The 19,501-nt window shown below is 40.5% G+C and overlaps 1 protein-coding gene across 1 annotated transcript in view; it reads right to left on the bottom strand.

Annotated features, from left to right (window-relative positions):
* The window catches only part of GBE1 (1,4-alpha-glucan branching enzyme 1), a 140,014-nt gene that overhangs the window by 29,122 nt on the left and 91,391 nt on the right, over positions 1 to 19,501 (bottom strand). Inside the window, exons 9-12 of the mRNA XM_069944615.1 lie at positions 13,514 to 13,629; positions 7,221 to 7,348; positions 1,619 to 1,717; positions 1,380 to 1,490 (exon numbers count right to left, since the gene is read on the bottom strand). Of these exons, the coding sequence (XP_069800716.1) occupies positions 1,380 to 1,490; positions 1,619 to 1,717; positions 7,221 to 7,348; positions 13,514 to 13,629 (454 nt within the window). The remainder of the gene's footprint in view (positions 1 to 1,379; positions 1,491 to 1,618; positions 1,718 to 7,220; positions 7,349 to 13,513; positions 13,630 to 19,501) is intronic.

Raw genomic sequence — 19,501 nt, 5'->3', positions numbered from 1 at the left:
ATTAATGGTCACAATCTCTGGCGGTTTTACAAATTGGTCATTGGGTTGCGCTTTTTGTTTTTCGCTTTTTTTTTAAATCCATACAAGGATATTGAATTAAATCCATGTCTAATATTAATTTCCTCATTACATTGTAAGTTTATTTTTGAGATACCCCAAACTTTCAAATGTTTTATTAGCTGTTCAGGAGATCCATTACCCTCTTGTTCCATTCATAATACAGTAATAGTTGTTAATTCCAAAAACTAATTAATTTGACATAAGAGGGGTGGTCACATGTCACTATTACTGAGTATTACCTAGCCTGCCATGCTTGCCTGCTCACACAATGATATATCATCCTCTACGTATCCTAAATATTCTGCCTCCATTTGTCCCCAGTGCCTCTCAGCTTGCCGTAACTTGAATAAGTTGAGCAAAAGAATAATACTTTTATATAATAGGGAAAATATGTACAATGACCAGGGATTGCCATTACAGAATTCTTCACAAAAGACAACTAGTTTGCATGTCCTATTAAGGGGGTCCTCCACTCATGAGCCAAAACAACATACACAAGGATGATCAGTCATCCGAATGATTGCCCTGTGGTTGGCCACTGCAGCAGTTTTGCTGCCGATTTCTGATGCTGGACCCATTAGCAGATCATCAGATCTACAAGAAAACATGTTTTAAGGGGTTGTCTGTGATGCCACAAGCCCCTTATTAGGGAATTGCGTCACATTCAAGGTCATCAGCTCGAGAAGAGACCTACAAAACAAGAGTATGTCTTACATTATATGACTTAGCATGAGTATATATGTACTTCATGAAGTGTAATACTTAATTTTGCCTGTGGTGGCACTGCTGGAAAACATAACACTTCCTTTTAGGACGCTGAACAGACTACAGCTGATTGGTCGGGATCAAGTAAACAACTTGACCATCTGAAAACAACTTCTCGAAAGGATTTGAAAAACATTGTTGCTTTCCTGCAAAAAAACAGTGTGACACCTGTCCTCAAGATATATGTTGTATTACAACTTTACTCTATTCACATTAATGGAACTGAGCTACTCTGCCGCACGCAAACTAAAAACAAAAGTGGTGCTGTTTCTGGAAGAAAGCAGCTATGTTTTTAGAATTATGGATATGTAAGTTTCTCGAAATTTTGAAAGCAGCAGGTCGTCTTCTCTCATGGAATTTTTTTTCATTAAAATATGAACAGTCTTTGAGAAAATAGTGATGGAAGGCAAAAAAAAAAATCTGGGAAAAGTGACCCTACTTACCCTTGTTTACGTAGTCTTTATTTAACCGACTGAAAAAAAGTTATATATTTGTTTCTAGTTTTAATGCTGCATGTGAGGAATCTTTGCTATGCTGAATTATAAATACACTACCTGGTCGTGGCTTTCAGTGTACGCAATGCACTTTTCATTATATCTTCTGTTTGTCAGCGTATGGACAATGTTCCCCATGTCCCAGTCCTCATCCTTTAACTCTTTCAGGATCTACATTAAAAATAAAGTGAACATATGGCTTACATAGCAGAAATCGTTCTTCTATATTAGTGTCCAATGTCCGTCTTATAAACACTAAATGTTTTTGGACCTGGTAATAAAATAGCATGTCCATGTACCTGAATCCACTTATCGGGCACAGCCATGGCTAGTCGGTAATCAAATCCACCACCACCCTGAACTACAGGGCAGCAGAGAGCTGGCATCCCAGAAACATCCTGCAGGGAGGTAAGCAAACAGAATTATTCAAAGAAATTGGAAAAAAGTTCAAATAAGGACACAAGAAACAAGGAAACAAAGTTTTTGCATGATAAATAGAAGAGTTTCTGCATTTACTTTGGTGTTTATTCACAAAAACCATCCGCAGATTGATTCACATACGTGTTGCTATAAAAATGGTACTTTATTTTAATATTGTATTTTACAAAGAGAAAAAAATTCTGTTTTATTTTTATCCAGGAAAATTTTGAAAATTTTCTATGATTCAGAGAGAATTTCTCCTCCTTTCTTTATTTTATTAGTACTGTACATCTAAAACATGCAAAATAATCTTAGTGACTACAATGAAGGTAAATCAGGAGACTATTTCACATACGTTTTAGGTAGAGGGAGACACTCAAAGAGGGCAAGGCAAAAGGGACAAGGCTTGGATGTTTACATTGAGAAAGCCAGTTTATTACTGTAACCATAAATTGAAAATATTGCTGCTTATATGTACTCTGTTAGAATATATCATCACATGGAGAATATTTGCCTTGATGTTGGTTGGTTGGTTTGATGGAGTTACAGTCATCTGACAGTCATGTGGCATACGTGGCATAAAGTACCATATCTACATGCTGATAAAAAAAAGACCAATTCCCATAATCTGGAATACTAGGGAGTAAATATTTACATGCATATTTTTGTCACATTGTTAAAGGGATAGCTCCATAAAATAAATAAATAAATAAAATAAATAAAAATATTTCAAATCAACTGGTGCCAGAAATTTGTAATTTACATCTATTAAAAAATGTCAAGTCTTCCAGTACTTATCAACTGCTGTATGTACTACAGGAAGTGGTGTATTTTTTCCAGTTTCCAGTCTGGAAAGCAGGAGAGGTTTTCTATGGAGATTTGCTACTGCTCTGGACAGTTCCTGTCACAGACAGAGGTGGCAGCAGAGAGCACTGTGTCAGGCTGAAAAGAAAACGCCACTTCCTGCAGAACACACAGCAGCTGATAAGTACTGGAAGACGGGAGATTATTTTGGGGCAAAATCTCTGGCACTTTCTGCCACCAGTTAACATAAAACCAATGTCACTGCCATTACAGTGGCCAAAGTGGCCATTCTTAACCAACATTTTTATAGCCCTAGGTGTAGGAAAGCAGGACAGCAAAAAGTTCTGAATACTTTGCTTAAGCACTGATATGGGAGATGAGGCTGTATCAATAAATAGGTTTCTCCTCGGTAGTCTGGGTAGCAAAACCCCTGGGAGCTGTAAGGAAAACCATAATGGCTATCCTTCTCAGGGCTGCTGTGCAATGTCATAGGGTGAACAACCTAGAAACAATAGAAGCAGCAGTATAGGGCATAATGAGAAGCCCAGTGGGGTTACCCCGCAGTAGCATCTACCAGTGTGCTTACATTCTATAGTGATGCATGATACCAGTCGCATACTTAACATAAACATTAAAAACAAATTACTCAGCTCTGTGTGCTTTACAATAATCCCATAATGTACTCATCATTCATCAATTCTTTGATTGCATTCAGCTTGTAACTTGGCATAAGAATTCAATAGGAAGCATGTACGGATACATAATTTCCCCCAAAAGACTAGTTTTCAGAAAATTAATATTGCCTGCTTGCACAGCAAGAACATCGAAACGCTTTCCAATTTTTTTTTTCTCTTTTGCAAAGCTGTAGCAGTGGGAAACAAGGTTATTTCAATGACCATTGATTTCAGACATTACATTGTATCTTACGCAGCATGCTAAAATTAAAATATTATGGTCACAAGTAAGCGGGCCGAGCAATATTTTCAAATCTGTGCTTATTGTCTTTTTATGTCAGCTATTTATCAAGGGCAAATCCAGAGGGGGAAAAAAAAGTTTCCAGAGTAACTACTGGAACAAACAATTCAAAAAAATACAATGCAAAATGTCTGAATATTTATCTTCTAAAAAGGGAATAAATGGGAAAAGAACAGTAATTAAAAAACAATATCTGTGCTAGGCTATTCAAGGTCTCCTTGCTTCTCATAATCTATTTAAATGGTCATATATTAAAGGGATATTCATATATATTTTTTTTATATATTGCTGCGGTAGAAATAAAAAAATAAATAAATAAATAAAATAAAAAAAATTACACACCCATCCCAGTCCCCCACTGCTCACCACTACCTCTGAGATAAGATATCTCAGCAGGGCTCATCCAATCACTGGATGTTGCAGTGTCTCCTCCCAACCAGTGATTGGCTGAGCAGGCTGGACTGCACTGCGCTGGAAAGGAAGCTGGTGAGTATCATGTATTTTCTTTATTTTCATCAGCTCCCCAGTAACATATAAAAAAAGATTTGGATCAGGAATACATACCCCTTTTATGTTTTACAAATTTGACAGTATGACGGGGGCATTCAACATACAGTATCAACTTCAATCTTTCAAGTATATGCCAACCATGACTATTTGTCTTTTGTTGTATGTGCAGGAGTAAACCTGAGATTTTGCAGTAATGCTCCACCTGTCCATAACTAGGAAAAATTATGGTCTTTTTGGTAAGACACAGCACCATGTCCATAGGCTGTATTGCAATTATGTTTAATTCACTTGAATAGAAATTAGTTGCAATGCACTCTTTCTGGAATAAATCCTGCCCACTTTTTAATCCGAGGTGGTGGAGGAGGAGACTACGGCAAAAAAAACTGATAAGGCTCTGCTCAATTCACAATCATTTTTTTTTATCCAGGTTTCTGGTATCTTTGCTGACAACTCTATTCTTGGTGTCAAACATGGACAGGAATCTGATGGTCGCCATTACAAGATAAACGGGTCTGTCAAAATCCTTTTAGAAGTTGTTATGAATAGTGGTCATGAAATTAATGTGAACAATAACTAGGTGGGAACAGGAAAGAAATAGCAGGTTTTACATTTGCTGATATTAAAGCAAATAGGAGAATTGTTCAAGTTCAGAGGTGCTTACTATGAATGGGACTGAGATGTCATTGTTCTGTTGTTTCTTGTATCTTCTACGGCCAAATACATTTAGCACAGATCATATGTTACTTAAAGGCAACCTTCTCTATCGCATTGACGCTATGGTTAAATACATGTGGTTATACATGGTTTTACATAAGCTTTGACGTCTGCTAGTTGCTTTAAAGCAGGTGAGCGTGCTTCAGTTACAACATTTTCTTAATGTTTTAACTGAATTTAATTTAACTTAATTTCTTAGCAGAAGATCGGGATAGGGTCACTTAAATAGGGTCACTTCTGTTTATCACAGAAGTCAATGAAGCAAGATGCACCCTTACATGTCTGACCATTTTAGATTAAAAATCTTAGCTAGGAATCTCCGTGGTCAGGCATTGGCTCTCATAAGATATACTCACCATACAAACATGCGCGTCAGAGACTAAAGGACTTGTACAGGGGGTGATAAGAAATGTTCTTTGCAGGTTATCTGGTATTTGCCAAGAGTAAGTGGCATGTTAGAGAGAAAATAGAGAACACAGAGCAGCCCTTTGAATTGGCCCTATAAGAGCCAAAGACCAATCAACCCTCTTCCGAAGCTGCACTGTTGAATTACGTTAATACAGTCTGTGCCTGTGCCATGTTAATTAAGTGCAGTGAATGGCACAGGCACAGAAGCAGTGCTCGAGCTATCTGCAGTGGGTCTCGGCCGTCAGCACCAGAGCCACACTGAGGCCTTCAATGTCCTGGCTACGGAGTCTGATCAGCTATGCCTGTCAGTGAAACATTGACAGGCATTATACACTGCAGTACTGATCAGATCGGCAGTGTACTTATACCTGCCATCAGCTGATGGCACAGTAATAATAATATTTATTAAAAAAAAAATGAAAACAAAAAAACTACTACAGCAAATACCCCCCCCCCCATATTACACAAAATCCCCCACATTAAAATGGATTCACTTCGAAAAATTTTTTAAAAAGTACACATATTTGGTATCACCACATCCATAATGATGTTAGCAATAAAATCACTACATGATAACACAGATAATTTTAAAGCTAAAAAAATGCTAATTTTTCTTTAAAATGAGAGTGTTTTTAACCAAATATTTTTAGATAAGTTAAAGCATCCCAGAGTAAAGTGAGAAGTCAGACTTAAAAAAAATAGGCCCTGGTCCTTAAAGGGGAACTATCAACAGGTTATGCTTGAGAGAGAGAGAGAGAGAGAGAGAGAGAGAGAGAGAGAGACACACACACTATGTGATTGGCACTGGCGGAGTCCATTTTTGGCACTGTACCCGCCTCCAGTGTATACAGCAGGCTGAACTGCATATCAGAAAGAAGTAAAAGTGACGGGAACCAGAGAACCAGGTGGCGGTTTGAAAAATGGGCCACCAGGATAAAAGAAAAAAAAAATCACTAAGCAAAGTGATACATTCTCTTTAAGGCCAAAATTAGACTAGTCCTGAAAGGGTTAAGACAAAAACATCCTGAATGGATGCTGCTTATGTGGAGCTGCTTGGCACCCTAGTGATGTGCCTGGCACAGACTACATTCTGAGCTGGCAAAAAGAAGAAGTGCTAAAGCAGACTGACTGTTGGGGAGGTTGGTGTGGCCCTGGTTAGGTTGAAAATGAAAAGTATGGAGGTAACTTCCTTTAGGGCTCCTGCAGTGCCCCACTAGTTGTTGAAAGCAAAAGTCCCGTGCAGGCTGCGTAATTTCAGTGCTGGAGACTGTAACCTCTCGCTGTATCAGTCTGATGAGTATGCAATTATCTTCTACCACCCGGGCACTGAAGACATCTTTATAGTGCACAGGATATTCTCCAGTGGACACATTCCGCAGGGTCAGTCCAAACACCTGTGGTCCACAGCTTTGTGAAGACCTCCAGGCAGCAATGAAAAAAAAAATAAGAAAAGAAAGAGCTGTCCTTCAAAATGAGTAAGCAAATAGAGTCTGTAAGGAGTTTAAGGGCGGTATGGCAATTAGAAGACAAGAAGAAAAGAAGATCCTTGAAGATCTCGCCAAAACATGTCTGCTCCAGATGGCTTTTTGCCATGCCTGCTGTATTTCGAGATTGTAACAACAGAACTGCAGACAAAGAGCCTTCTCCACCATATACCTGTATGGCTGGGAATTGCTTCTGTTTTAATTAAAAATCAATTAGCAGATACAATGCCCTGACAATTCCAGGTATAATAAATCAAGGCCTTGAATGTCACGTTTGGGCTCACATTCAATTACATGTTAAACAATGTAAAATGTCAGATCTGTGTGAGGAAATCGAATCTTATCTGCCAGCCCCGTGATGGCATTAAACATGTTTTCTTTTTTTTCCGACAGCAAAAACCAAACATTAAAACAGTATTACACAGTCCTGTATTGGAATTAGTTTAAAAAAGGTTGGCATCTGTACAGGATTACACGAGCACACAAACACATCCATTACTTGGCACTGAATCAATATTTCCCCTCCGCACTCATTTCCAAAAATTCTCAATAAATAAGAACAAGTGGATACGGCATTGTTAAATACCTCGGCTATTGTAATGCAGTCTGGGTACAGAGAATGGATCATATAATTTGCTAGCATGAGGTAGACAAGGGAGTCTTCATCCACTTGTAAGCCAAAATATTCATTATAATCACCGGTGAATCCGCTTCCTGAAAAAGAGAACAAAAGTAAATCTTATGTTCTTCAGCATTGTGCAGATTACACCTATTTCTAGGTCTTTGTTGTAGATGGATGAAAAAATAATTAACAAATTACTTCTCTATCAACAGAAAGTGCCGCTGTAGTCTTAAAGAGGTACTCCGGGCTGGGGTCATTTTCAGTGTACGGCAGGGAGGGGGTGGATATAGAAGCAGACGGTCACTTACCTCCCTTGGTTCCATCGCTGGGTCCCGGATCGCGCTGCCCAGTTCTCCCGTCCAGCTGCCACTTCCTGGTCTGAGCTGCGGCTTGAGACGTGACGTCTCAAGGCAGATCAGCCATCTAGCAACTGGGGCGGGACTCTGCTACGACCGCTGAATGGCTGAACTGCCTTGAGATGTCACGTCTCAAGCCACAGCTCAGACAAGAAGCGGCAGCCGGAAGGGAGAACGGGGCGGCGTGATCCGGAACCCGGCACTGGAACCAAGGGAGGTAAGTGACCGGCGGCTTCTATATCCACCCCCTCCCCGGCCGTACACTGAAAATGACCCCAGCCTGGAGTACCCCTTTAAATCAATCTAACTCTATAGGTTTGATTACAGCAAAGATTGCAGTTTAATTTCCATCTGATCCACACGCTTTACACCACAGCTCTGCTGGATTTAATCCATTCTCTCAATGACTGCCCATTCCCCCAAAAACAGAGGTTCCCCATTAAAGAGGTTCAAAGGGCGTTTCCAGAGAAGTAGAAAATGCCCACAGAAAACGTCTTCTGCCTTTTAGGTCAGTTCCTGTCATGGAGTGAGGTAGCAGCAGAGAGCACTGTGTCACATAGGAAAAAATACACCACTTCCAGCAGGACATACAGCAGCTGATAAGTACTGGAAGAGTGGAGATTTTTAAATAGAAGGAATTTACAAATAACTAAATAACTTTGTGACACCAGTTGATTTAAAAACTTTTTTTTTCTACCCATCACCATGAAAATGCAATTTAATTCATTAACACGCTGAGCAAAATGTATATAGTGGGAAAATATTCAGAATAAAGACCTCCTCTGCTTATTCTGGGTTTAGGGGTGGAGTAAGCCTTCCCTGTACAGTGGAACCTTGGATTACAAGCATAACTAGTTCTGAGAATGTGCTCATAATCCGAATCGCTTGTATATCAAAGCAAATTTTACAATAGAAATAACTGAAATGCAGGTGATTCACTGCACAACCCAAAAATAAGGTAAGTAAGGTGTTCTGTATCAATAAAGAACACTATCAGTAAAGAAGGGGTTAATCAGTTAACTCTCCCTCGACACACAACTCCCCAGGTGGCTGCATACCTGCTGGTGCTGGCACCTGCTGTTACTAGTGTCGGCTGCCTGGAGGGGGTTAATTCAGAGGTCAAAGGAAATCAGAGATTATACGCGGCATCGGCAGGAGACATTTGAACGAGGCCCTTGGGAGTTGAATGCTTAAAGGGGTTGAATGCTGAATGCTTAAAGGGGTTATCCCAGTGCTACAAAAACATGGCCACTTTTCCCCCTTTCGTTTCCAGTTTGGGTGGGGTTTGAAACTCAGTTCCATTGAATAAATGGAGCTTAATTGCAAACCACACCTAAACTGGAGACAAGAGAGGGCTATGTTTTTGTAGCGCTGGATAACCCCTTTAAAGTTACATATGTGTACGCAGGATCTAGGCTGCCTGAACAGCGGAGTGGTAGGGAGCCGCAGCCTCACTCACACTCAGTCCTCCAGCAGCAGGGAGAATAGATAAGGCTGAGCTGTGCGCTTCCACAGGAGGATCTCCACAGTTCTCCTGGGTCCCTGACACTGATGCGCACTGGGTTAAAATGAGAGGGCTTTCTACTCAGTACAGTATAGTAATGGGGATAAAGGGGGGGCTCATTTTATCAAGTCTTGCTCGTTAAAAGAGTTACAAATTTTTGTAAATTATTCTTATAATCCAAGGTTTCACAGTATTAGTATGCATAATGGTGCGTTTACACGTAACGATTATCGTACAAATTTGTGCGATAACGATCGAATTCGAACGATAATCGTACGTGTAAACGCAGCGAATGATCATACGACGAACGATACATCGCGCATTTTGATCTTTCAACATGTTATCAAATCGTCGTTCGCAAAAAAAAAAAAAAAATCGCAAATCGTTCCATGTGAACAGTCGTTCGCCGATTTAACCAATGTGTGAGATAGGCTTAAGCGTTCGCAAAACGATCGCACAACGAATTTTCCGTACGATATATCGTACCGTCTAAACGCTGCTCGTTATGAAAAAAAAATTGTTACTCCGACATCGTTAATCGTACGATCGGGCCAATTATCGTTACGTGTAAACGCACCATAAAGCATGTTTGTTTGCACTTATCAGGACTGCCTACTTGACTCCAAAGAATTAAAACACCTTTGTTCACCCCCAATTTGATGTCCCCCTACCAGAAGAAGTGCTGTGTGCATGTGATGTGTATTCAAGTGACATCAATGTAGAACTGGGACATCAGAGTGGTGGCAAAATCTGGAGTGTGTAATATTTTTTTTCCCATAGCTCCCATCTCTAATTTACAGTGGGAAAATGTTTTTAAAATGACACTTCAGGACCCTTTTTACATTATGACTTAAAGGTAGTAAAGGGTAAATTTTGCAGTTTTCATACTTTATTTTATATCATACGTCATGGTGCTTGTTCCAGTGAAAAGTGATCTTTTATCATCTGCGGATTGTGCTACCTGGGCGAGGCTTCAAGGCCACAGCGCCACTTCGCCGGGCCCACATCTCCACTGTTGGCCCCGTCCCTCTGTGACGTCACTGTCACACAGGCACAGACTAAAGTTCTAGGCCCCACCCCCTCTAGGTTGGCCCATACCAATGGCCGCTGAGGGGGTGGGGCCTATGCACTGATGACATCACAGAGGGGTGCGGCAAATATTGGCAATGTGGGCGGGACTAAGTTGAGCTGCGGCCTTGAAGCCTTTGCCAAGGGAGCACAATCCGCAGATGATAAAAGATCATTTTTTACTGGAAAAAGCACCATGATGTATGATAAAAATAAGGTATGAAAACTGCTACATTTACCCTTTACACCTGTGTAGAGAAGTCATAATGGAAAAAGGGGGTGACAGTGTCACATTAAATATCAGAAAATCAAAGTTCCCCATAAAAACTGAGGGCTGGGAAACACAAACAAAAAGTGCCAGTAAGAATTTGCTTATAATCTGTGCCAACCAAAACTTTTTACCAAAGTGTGTGACTTTTGCATGAACTTTATCCCTTGCCCACGTAACATAATCCTACACAGGGCTCTGCATATGAATCAGCCAGCGGACTGTTGTACGATTTCAAGGAATTGAATTTCTCACAGACAGCTCAAAATTTTGCTGACCACGACTAAAGCTGAAATAAGCATTTTCATTAATTTATTATATTAGCAATTTCTATGTAAGTAATATGTAATTTTTTTTTTCAGCAAAGTGATTCCTAAAAGACCATTTAATATAAAATTTTTAGTAAAATTCAGGCATGTTAGACGTAAGTGGCTAAGGGCAATTTAATTCAGAGCCATCAAAAATGTAGTACAATCTAGTTACTGTCAGCTATACTGAGCAGCGATATAGCGAAAAGAATGTGAAATTTATATATGGATGTTGGTGTTAAAGTACTTAAAGGGGAAGTCCGGGTAAAATAATTTTAAGATATGTTATTGTCCAACAAAAGTTATGAAAATTACTAATAGACACTAATTATGGTAGATGCACCTATAGTGAATTTTCCCTGCACTTACTACAGCATGACGTGTTCAGGTCTCTGTAAAGTTGGTGATGTCACATCACATAAACTGCCGACTCCTGCTGCAGCGGGTGGACAGACTGGAGCAGCAGGAGTCAGCAGTTTATGTGTGATGTGACATCACCAACTTTACAGAGACCTGAACACGCCATGCTGTAGTACGTGCAGGGAAAATGCACTATAGGTGCGTTTCCCATAATAAGTGTCTATTAGTAATTTTCATAACTTTTGTTTGGCAATAACAAATCTTAAAATTATTTTGCTCAGACTTCCCCTTTAAGTGGATTACAAACTTTTAAAATGTTGAAACCAGACCTACAAAAATTTCATAATACTACTACAACCTCCTAAATAGACATTTCAAGTGTCACTGTCATTTTGTCATTTTTTTTTTTTTGCGGAAATTTGTAGTATAAGCAATTTTAAGAAACTCTATAATAAGTTTTATTAGGCAAAAAAGCCTCTTTCTGTACTCAAAAAGCAATCCCCCCCCCCCTCTTCAATTCTTATCTGTGCATTATCAGGCAAATCCGTCTTCATTACAGAGAAGCAAGTGAAGACGGGTTCTGCTGTGTCCATTATATCCTATGGAGCGGGAGGGGCCGAAGGAGATGAGTGAGCAGAAAGAAGAGACATGAAGGTCAGCTGTTTGCAGACTGTCTGGGCACCTAAAGCGCTGGATTCAGGGGCCAGAAAGGTCAGTGCTTATTTAGGAACTTGCTGAGAGAAGATTGCAGGATGTTGTGCTGTGCAGGATTCCTGCGTACTCACTCACTCCTCTCAGCCCCTCCCCGCTCCATAGAGCATAATGAACACAGAAATCCTGCTTCTTCTGAAGTGAGGGGGGAGCTAGGAAAACAGTTTTTTGGAGTACAGAAGGAAACTCTTTTGGTAAATAAAACCTATTACAGAGTTTCTTAAAATCGCTTGTCCTATAGATATTTATTGTTAAAAAAAAAAAAAAAAAAAAAAAAAAGACCCTTAAATGACAGTTACGCTTTCAGTCTGAATTTATAACAATTGTTTGGCCATCAGTCATCTCTTTCGTCCTCACACACAGGAACATTCCGCACAACAAATTGTTCCTGTAATCTCTATGGGGAGGAGTAAGCTGCCGTGACAGAACTCTGACTGCGGCTTATCTCTCCCAGAACAAAGGGGTCTGGGTTTTCCATCATACCTAACTCTTACCACCGGCAAGTGGAGGCCGACAAACTGCAAACAAAGATCTTGACATCCACAAGAAAGTGATACAAAAAATATACTGGACAACTGGGGAACTTCTCCTGATACAAAGCATAAGCAAAGTTGAAATAATAACATCTGTTTATTAAAACCAGAGAACTTTCAAGAACATTAAAAGTTCTAAATTATCAGGAACTATTAAAATAAAGGATTCCTGAAAGACTGACTAAAATCATTAAAAAAAATTATATAATTATATTGGCAATATTAAGTATTCTACTATGAATTTATGCTCTAATCAGGTCTGTCTCCTAATTTCTTATCTTTGTTCCGTTTCTTCTGGTTCTCTGAGATAACAGATCACAATCTCCGCTCGCCAATGAGTGACGGCCATTGTGTGTACAGGCTGATACCTAGCGGCTATCAAGCAATGGCGACGGGCGGGAGAAGGTCGGGGAAATTGCTCTGCAACTGTATGTAGACAACTTGTAACATTGAATGGCACAATATTTTCTATTATTATATTAAATTATTATTATTAAAAAATAAATAAACATCAGATTTTAATAAATATATTAGTTAAATAAATAAAATACAGCCCCTTTAAAGGGGACTTGAGAGGAAAAAAATTTATACAGATTTTTAAATTACTTCTATTTAAAAATGTCAAGTCCTCCAGTACTTATGAGCTGATGTATGTCCTGCAGGAAATTGTGTATTCATTCCAGTCTGACACAGGGGTCTCGGCTGCCACCTCTGTGTCAGGAACTGTCCAGAGCAGTAGCAAATCCCTATAGAAAACCTTTCCAGCTCTGAAAAGTTCCTGCCACGAACAGAGGTGGCAGCAGAGAGCACAGGAAAGAATAAACCACTTCCTGCAGAACATACAGCAGCTAAAAAAAATCACTTTAAAATATAAGTAATATACAAATATTTCTGACATCAGTTAATTTAGAAGCATTTGTCCCCTTCTGAAGCACCCCTTTAAGGACCCTTACAGCATACACTCACAGTGGAATGAATAATGTTGCCAATATTATTATATAATTTTGTTTTAAAGTGATTTTAGTCAGTCTTTCAGGGGCCTATTATTTTTTTTCGTTTTTTTTCTGACTATCTGACAATACAGAACATAGCTTCACTTACAAAATACACAATATGAAAGGATTAAAAGAAGATATCCATCACACTTACCTATTCCATGGTGGTGGTAAAGCATAGATGTAACACCATCAAAACGAAAACCGTCAAAACCATATTCTTCGATCCACCACCGTAAATTGGAGAGCAAGAATCTTAAAACCTCCCAGCTGTATAAATAAAGATGAATTAGTGAATTCATGGCTTTTAAAATCTGTCAGATAAATCTCTCTGTGTAAACGCACCATAATTTCACATTGTTTCTTCATTTGCTGGATCAGATGGAATAAACGACCGTAGTAATGACCGCAAGTAATGACTATGTAATGACCATTCTGTGTAATATAGTGAACAATTTCAGGTTAACAATAAACGTTCTTGTTTGTGATCAAATTGCTTCGTCCAATAGGAACCTTACTAGTACTTCCTGCCTGTTGTTGAGCTTTTAAGAAAGAAAGTGTTCTGTGCAGAATCTACTTTTTCTTTTTGGAAAGAGTCACCCAAGCAGTTCAAGTATACAAAGCCCACCCTTGTCTGAAACGGTCGTATTCTCTTTTTCTACAGTGGGAAGGAAAAAGCCCTGTAGTCAATGAGAGAAGTGTCAGCCTTCATCAGCTTAATGCTGTCGGTAACCACTGTCTACCTGTTTAGGCTTTTTCTTGTTTTCCCCCCTTCTTTAAACGGCAAATCTTTGCTTTCCCTCCAGCGACTTACTTCACTTTCTCCACTTTGCTCCTATTATTAACCTGAGTTAAATTAATGTTCATTCTGGCATTTCCAACCTTGACAGATTCTCTGAAGTTTTCGCTTTCATTTCCCAAATGTCATTGTACTTTGTGAGGTGTACTGTGAAACGTGTGGGCATATGGTTGCTTGAAAGATACTTCTTATAAAACAATTACTTTTTTTTTTTTTAAGTGTTTCGCCAATCAACGCTCAGCACTATATTGCCATAGGCTTGAAACTAGAGATAACCATTGAAAGTGGAGAAGTTAAAAGGTAAATCTTGAACAGGCTGTGCATTGCAAAAAACGAGAAAGGAATATGATGTTTTATACACTGATAATCTGGTTGCAAAATCTGTTCCCCACCAGCGATTAGCTTCTCTTTCCCAGAATATTAATTAATAAAACGCTAAAAGGCAAGGTGACATTGAGTATAATAGAACTGTTGTATGCCATAATGTGACAATGCAATGGCTTGTGTTCCTAGTAGTAATATATAATTACCAGATGACATATTCCTCGCTGTTTACAATGCAGAAATATTGAATGTTATTATAAAAGAGAAATCTGCTACATTATTATTCTGATCCTATTAGTATATAGATGGAAATTACGCAGGTTTTAGATTCCTATCATGACTTCAACAAGCTCGCTTATGAATGGTGACAATTAAAGAGGTATTCCAGTATGGACGTGTACATAGAAAACAGTGGGAAAAAAAACTCAATAAATGTGATGGTCACACTATGAGGGCAATAGATAAGGAAAGGAGTGTATAAACAATGCTTACTCTCCATAAATTCATTTTTCAGGATGGAACATCGTTTAGGTCACAGTAAGGCTGGGCGATAGGGCAAAAAAATAAAATCTCTTTTTCTTTATATTATGAACCATTTTTTTTTTTTTTTTTTAAATCTATCCCTACTCTTCCCTGTATTATCCCCCCAGCTGCCAGTAGCTGTATATACTGTGTTAGTAGAGTGACTGTATAAACAGCAGAAGCACAGTGTACATGGATGAGATAAAACAGAGTCTGAATATACTGTGACAGTGTCCTCCAAACATGGAGGACTATACATATGAGTATAGAGAGAGAGAGAGAGTGCACCGACTGTGCAGTGTGTGTGTGTGTGTGTGTGTGTGTGTGTGTGTGTGTGTGTGTGTGTATATTCTTTACATATGTGCACAGTGCAAACACCTTATAGAGCGAGACCACAGTGCACATGTACACCAGCACAGTGTACATGGAGGAGACTGTCACAGACTCACACACACAGCACACCCCGGAGTCCCAGCAAGCTGACAGCAGAGTGTGTGTGGCTAGGGCCAGAGGCTCTGCAGCGGCGGCCTGGAGAGGCCTCCTCCAGACTCCCGGAAGCCAGACCAGCGTGCCCCCCTGTATGAAGGTACTGTAGCTGCGGATGTAGCAGACAGCGCTGGGGACAGAGGATGTGCAGCGGCAGCCTGGAGAGGCATCTCTCAGACTCCCGGGAGGCTGGCCAGTGTGTCCCCTGCGCAGCTGTTTAAAGATTGTGGTGGGGGCCAGAGGCTGTGTAGCGGCGGCTTGGAGTAATGTCCCCCAAGTTAGGATGGCTGGTGGCGGTGTCCCCCACAGTGTGAAACTTGAAGTTGGCGCTGGCAGATGAGTGGTCCGGGCAGCAGCATGTCTCCTGCCGCATCTGCAATCCAACACACCCAGAGCATGGCGGAGCAACCTGCAACCCTTAGTGTAAGGATATTTCCTCCCTGCACCTCCATTAGAATGAAGCCTGGCTGTGTCACCAAAGTGAGAGGATATCATTGCACTGTGGGATACAGGACCCTTCTCGGGAAGGTTTAAAATCTACAAGGTAAGAGGAAGGAGCGGGATATCAGGTATATTTGGTAATCCCCATAGAAAACCTCTCCTGCCCTGGACAGTTCCTGTCTCGGCCAGAGATGTCAGCAGAGAGCACTGTGTCTGAATGTAAATAAAACAACATTTCCTGCAGGATATACAGCAGCTTATAAATATAGTAAGTAAATTACAAATCCATATAACTTTCTGACACCAGTTCCTTTGAAAGAAAAAGAGAAAAAGATTTTACGCTGGACAACCCCTTTAACAGCAGCAAAGCTGTAGAAAGCGGACAAGAAGAGAAAATAGCGCTGCACCTCACACCTATGGCTGATACTAATTCTTCTCAGCTACATTTAAAAACCAACTCCAGGATGTTGGTATATAATTTGATTAAACCATATTGCCCCATATACCAGCGTGCAGGTCTCCTGGCTTACATGGGTCCCTACACTAACTCACCGCCGTGTCAGTCAGCGACCCCCATCCCAGAAAGGCGTGCACAACCAGGGAAGGGAGGCCATAGAACAGCCCTGCGGGTTGTCTATGGACAGGACCTATGCCCAGAGGCCCCCGTAAATCCCAGCTGTAGAAAGACTATTTAGAACATTGCTTAATTCTGCATTCAGAAAACATACACAAACAAATGCAGCCCATGCCCTTTAAGAACATATTCTACAGCCATACATCTATGTAATTCCTATGGACATGGATTCAGATAACACAATAAACCAATTTCTAACCAAGAACTTCAGCCATGCAACATCATAACCCAACACGGTGACAATAAAGTAACTTAACATTAACATTTACATTAACAAACTTAACATTAACATTAACAAACTTAACATTTTTTTCTTTAAAATATAATTAACAAAGTCAAATAATTTAACTCCAGGACCTGTACGAATATGAAGTCGCTATGTCACGCTAGCGCACAACTGGGCGATCATTCAGTGGGAGGCTACATTTTAATGGACATATGTGCACTCTATATACAAAAATACATCTTTCATCACGCTGCTAATTTTATGGCCACATTTTGTTATGTTCCATGACTTTGACGCCACACTTGCAAATTAAATTGATAAAGATCCTATGGATTTGCTAAAGGAAGATTGCAGGAGGCTTCTGCCGATGGTGTGAATTGCAGGTATTTTAATAAACAGAAACACAGCATGTAGAACGCTCCGACTTTGTCGAGTAGATTACTTTTAAATTCAAAGGGATTATCATTTGAGTGAATTACATTGTCAGTCTGCTTGCAGTTGGGCACATATAAAGAGAATGATGTGTTGTCCTGATTAAATATATAAAGGGAAGGTTTACTATGACAAGAAAATAAAAGCATAGTTGACTTTTTGGAATGAAAAGTACAAATACAGACAATGGTAACCTAGATTGAATGGGATAAATCTCGTGTTACAGAGGCAGCAATTCAAGTAGGAGCCACAAACTCTTCCATTTATTGTACTGTGCATGTGTGTTAGGGCAGGTTCACACTACAGAATCCTCATGGAGTGAATCCTCTGTCGCTCGTTCCCGTTCACGGCGGTGCACATATCCGCCCATGCCATAGACACCATTCTATGGCCGGGCAGATTCCGCCGAAAGAACAGACATGACAACGGGACAGGCGGATATGCGCCCGCAGTAAGCGGGTACGAGCGATGGAATCCACCGGAACCGTAGTATGAACCCAGCCTAATAATGTGCTTTCTTAGCTTCCTCTAATCATTGAGCTCCAATATAATCGTCCCATTTCAAATTCTCTGATACATTCCATATAGTGGGAGAAAAATAAGGAAGACAACATTATCTTGTGTAATACTCTCAATACAACACATCTTGAGAAGTCTGGAGTTCTAAAGGTATAAAAGGATGTTACACTCCTGCCCTACCCCAGAAGTTCAACCATTGGATGGCCTCTCCCTTTTTTTTTTTTAAATTACTCTCAACCCCCTTTAGTAAGGAAAGAAGTCTTTGGGTCTACCCCCAGCCGAAATGCAACATATCCTGTTAACAGATTAGACGTGGAGACTAGGGATAAGCAAACTTCGAGTATGTTTGGGTTTTCGTCTGACCCCAAACTCTCAGCTTTTGATTACCGGTGGCTGAAGAAACTGGATGCAGCCCTAGAGGGTCCTAGAAAGCATGGATACTGTCTATAGCTGTATCCATGTTTTCCAGGCAGCCACTGATAATCAAATGAGTGTTTCGTTCCGGACGAACCTGAATGTACTTAAAGTTTGCTCGTCTCTAATGGAGACATTTAAGGAATCATCCGCCATTCAGTTTTTCTTCTGGGACCTCAGAAATCAGGATTGGTGATGTCCTGGAGAACCATCGGTATGGCATCTTTAATGCACACGTCAGTCAGTACAGATCAGCAAAAACAAATAAAAAAGGTAATTTATCAGATCCGTTCTGCAAAAAGTAGGACCTGCATTTACACGGTGCAGCATTGCCTAGCATGTCTTACACAAATTACACCCCGTGGCCATTCATTACCCTTTAATCTGTTTTGGTGGATCTGCAAAAAGTAATGCAAAACGGATGCATCACTGATGCCATACAAAAGGTTTCTCCAGGAAATCATTGATCCTAATTTCTGAGTTCCCAAAAGAAAAACTGTTACGTGGATAAGGCCTACAAAGAAGACCATCTGAGATTTTGCAAAAGAGGAGTCCGTGGAGCCTCATTGAAGAGTCTCAAAACACAGGACTAGCCAGATATCCCTCCGGGAAGGACCCAGCCAAGTGGCAGCTCCTGTTAGGAAACCACCAAATCCACCATATTAAGTTGCCCTATAAGTCAGTGTAATGACAAGGGATAAACCAAGGCTAGGTAACCATCCACAGACAGCTGTTTCGGGGTGTTGCCCCTCATCAGTGTGAAGCAGGATTCTGGCTAGGTGGGAGCAATGCCTAGTAGAGCCATAAAAGAAACAGATTGCTGAACTCAGGGAGAACAGCCAAATGACAACACTGCCGGCTGCTAATGAAAGCGCTCAATGCAGTGAAATCCTAGGTGCATTGCCCCCTGGGAAACGTGAGTATGCAAAAGAGGAGTCCGTGGAGCCTCATTGAAGAGTCTCAAAACACAGGACTAGCCAGATATCCCTCCGGGAAGGACCAAGGACCTAGCCAGTATCCTGCTACACACTGATGAGGGGCAACACCCCGAAACAGCTGTCTGTGGATGGTTACCTAGCCTTGGTTTATCCCTTGTCATTACACTGACTTATAGGGCCACTTAATATGGTGGATTTGGTGGTTTCCTAACAGGAGCTGCCACTTGGCTGGGTCCTTCCCGGAGGGATATCTGGCTAGTCCTGTGTTTTGAGACTCTTCAATGAGGCTCCACGGACTCCTCTTTTGCATACTCACGTTTCCCAGGGGGCAATGCACCTAGGACTTCACTGCATTGAGCGCTTTCATTAGCAGCCGGCAGTGTTGTCATTTGGCTGTTCTCCCTGAG

The sequence above is a fragment of the Dendropsophus ebraccatus genome, chromosome 11 (genome assembly GCF_027789765.1).
Source record: "Dendropsophus ebraccatus isolate aDenEbr1 chromosome 11, aDenEbr1.pat, whole genome shotgun sequence".
NCBI lineage: Eukaryota > Metazoa > Chordata > Amphibia > Anura > Hylidae > Dendropsophus > Dendropsophus ebraccatus.
The sequence above is the reverse complement of the archived record's forward strand: the minus strand, read 5'-3'. Positions and strand labels throughout refer to the sequence as shown.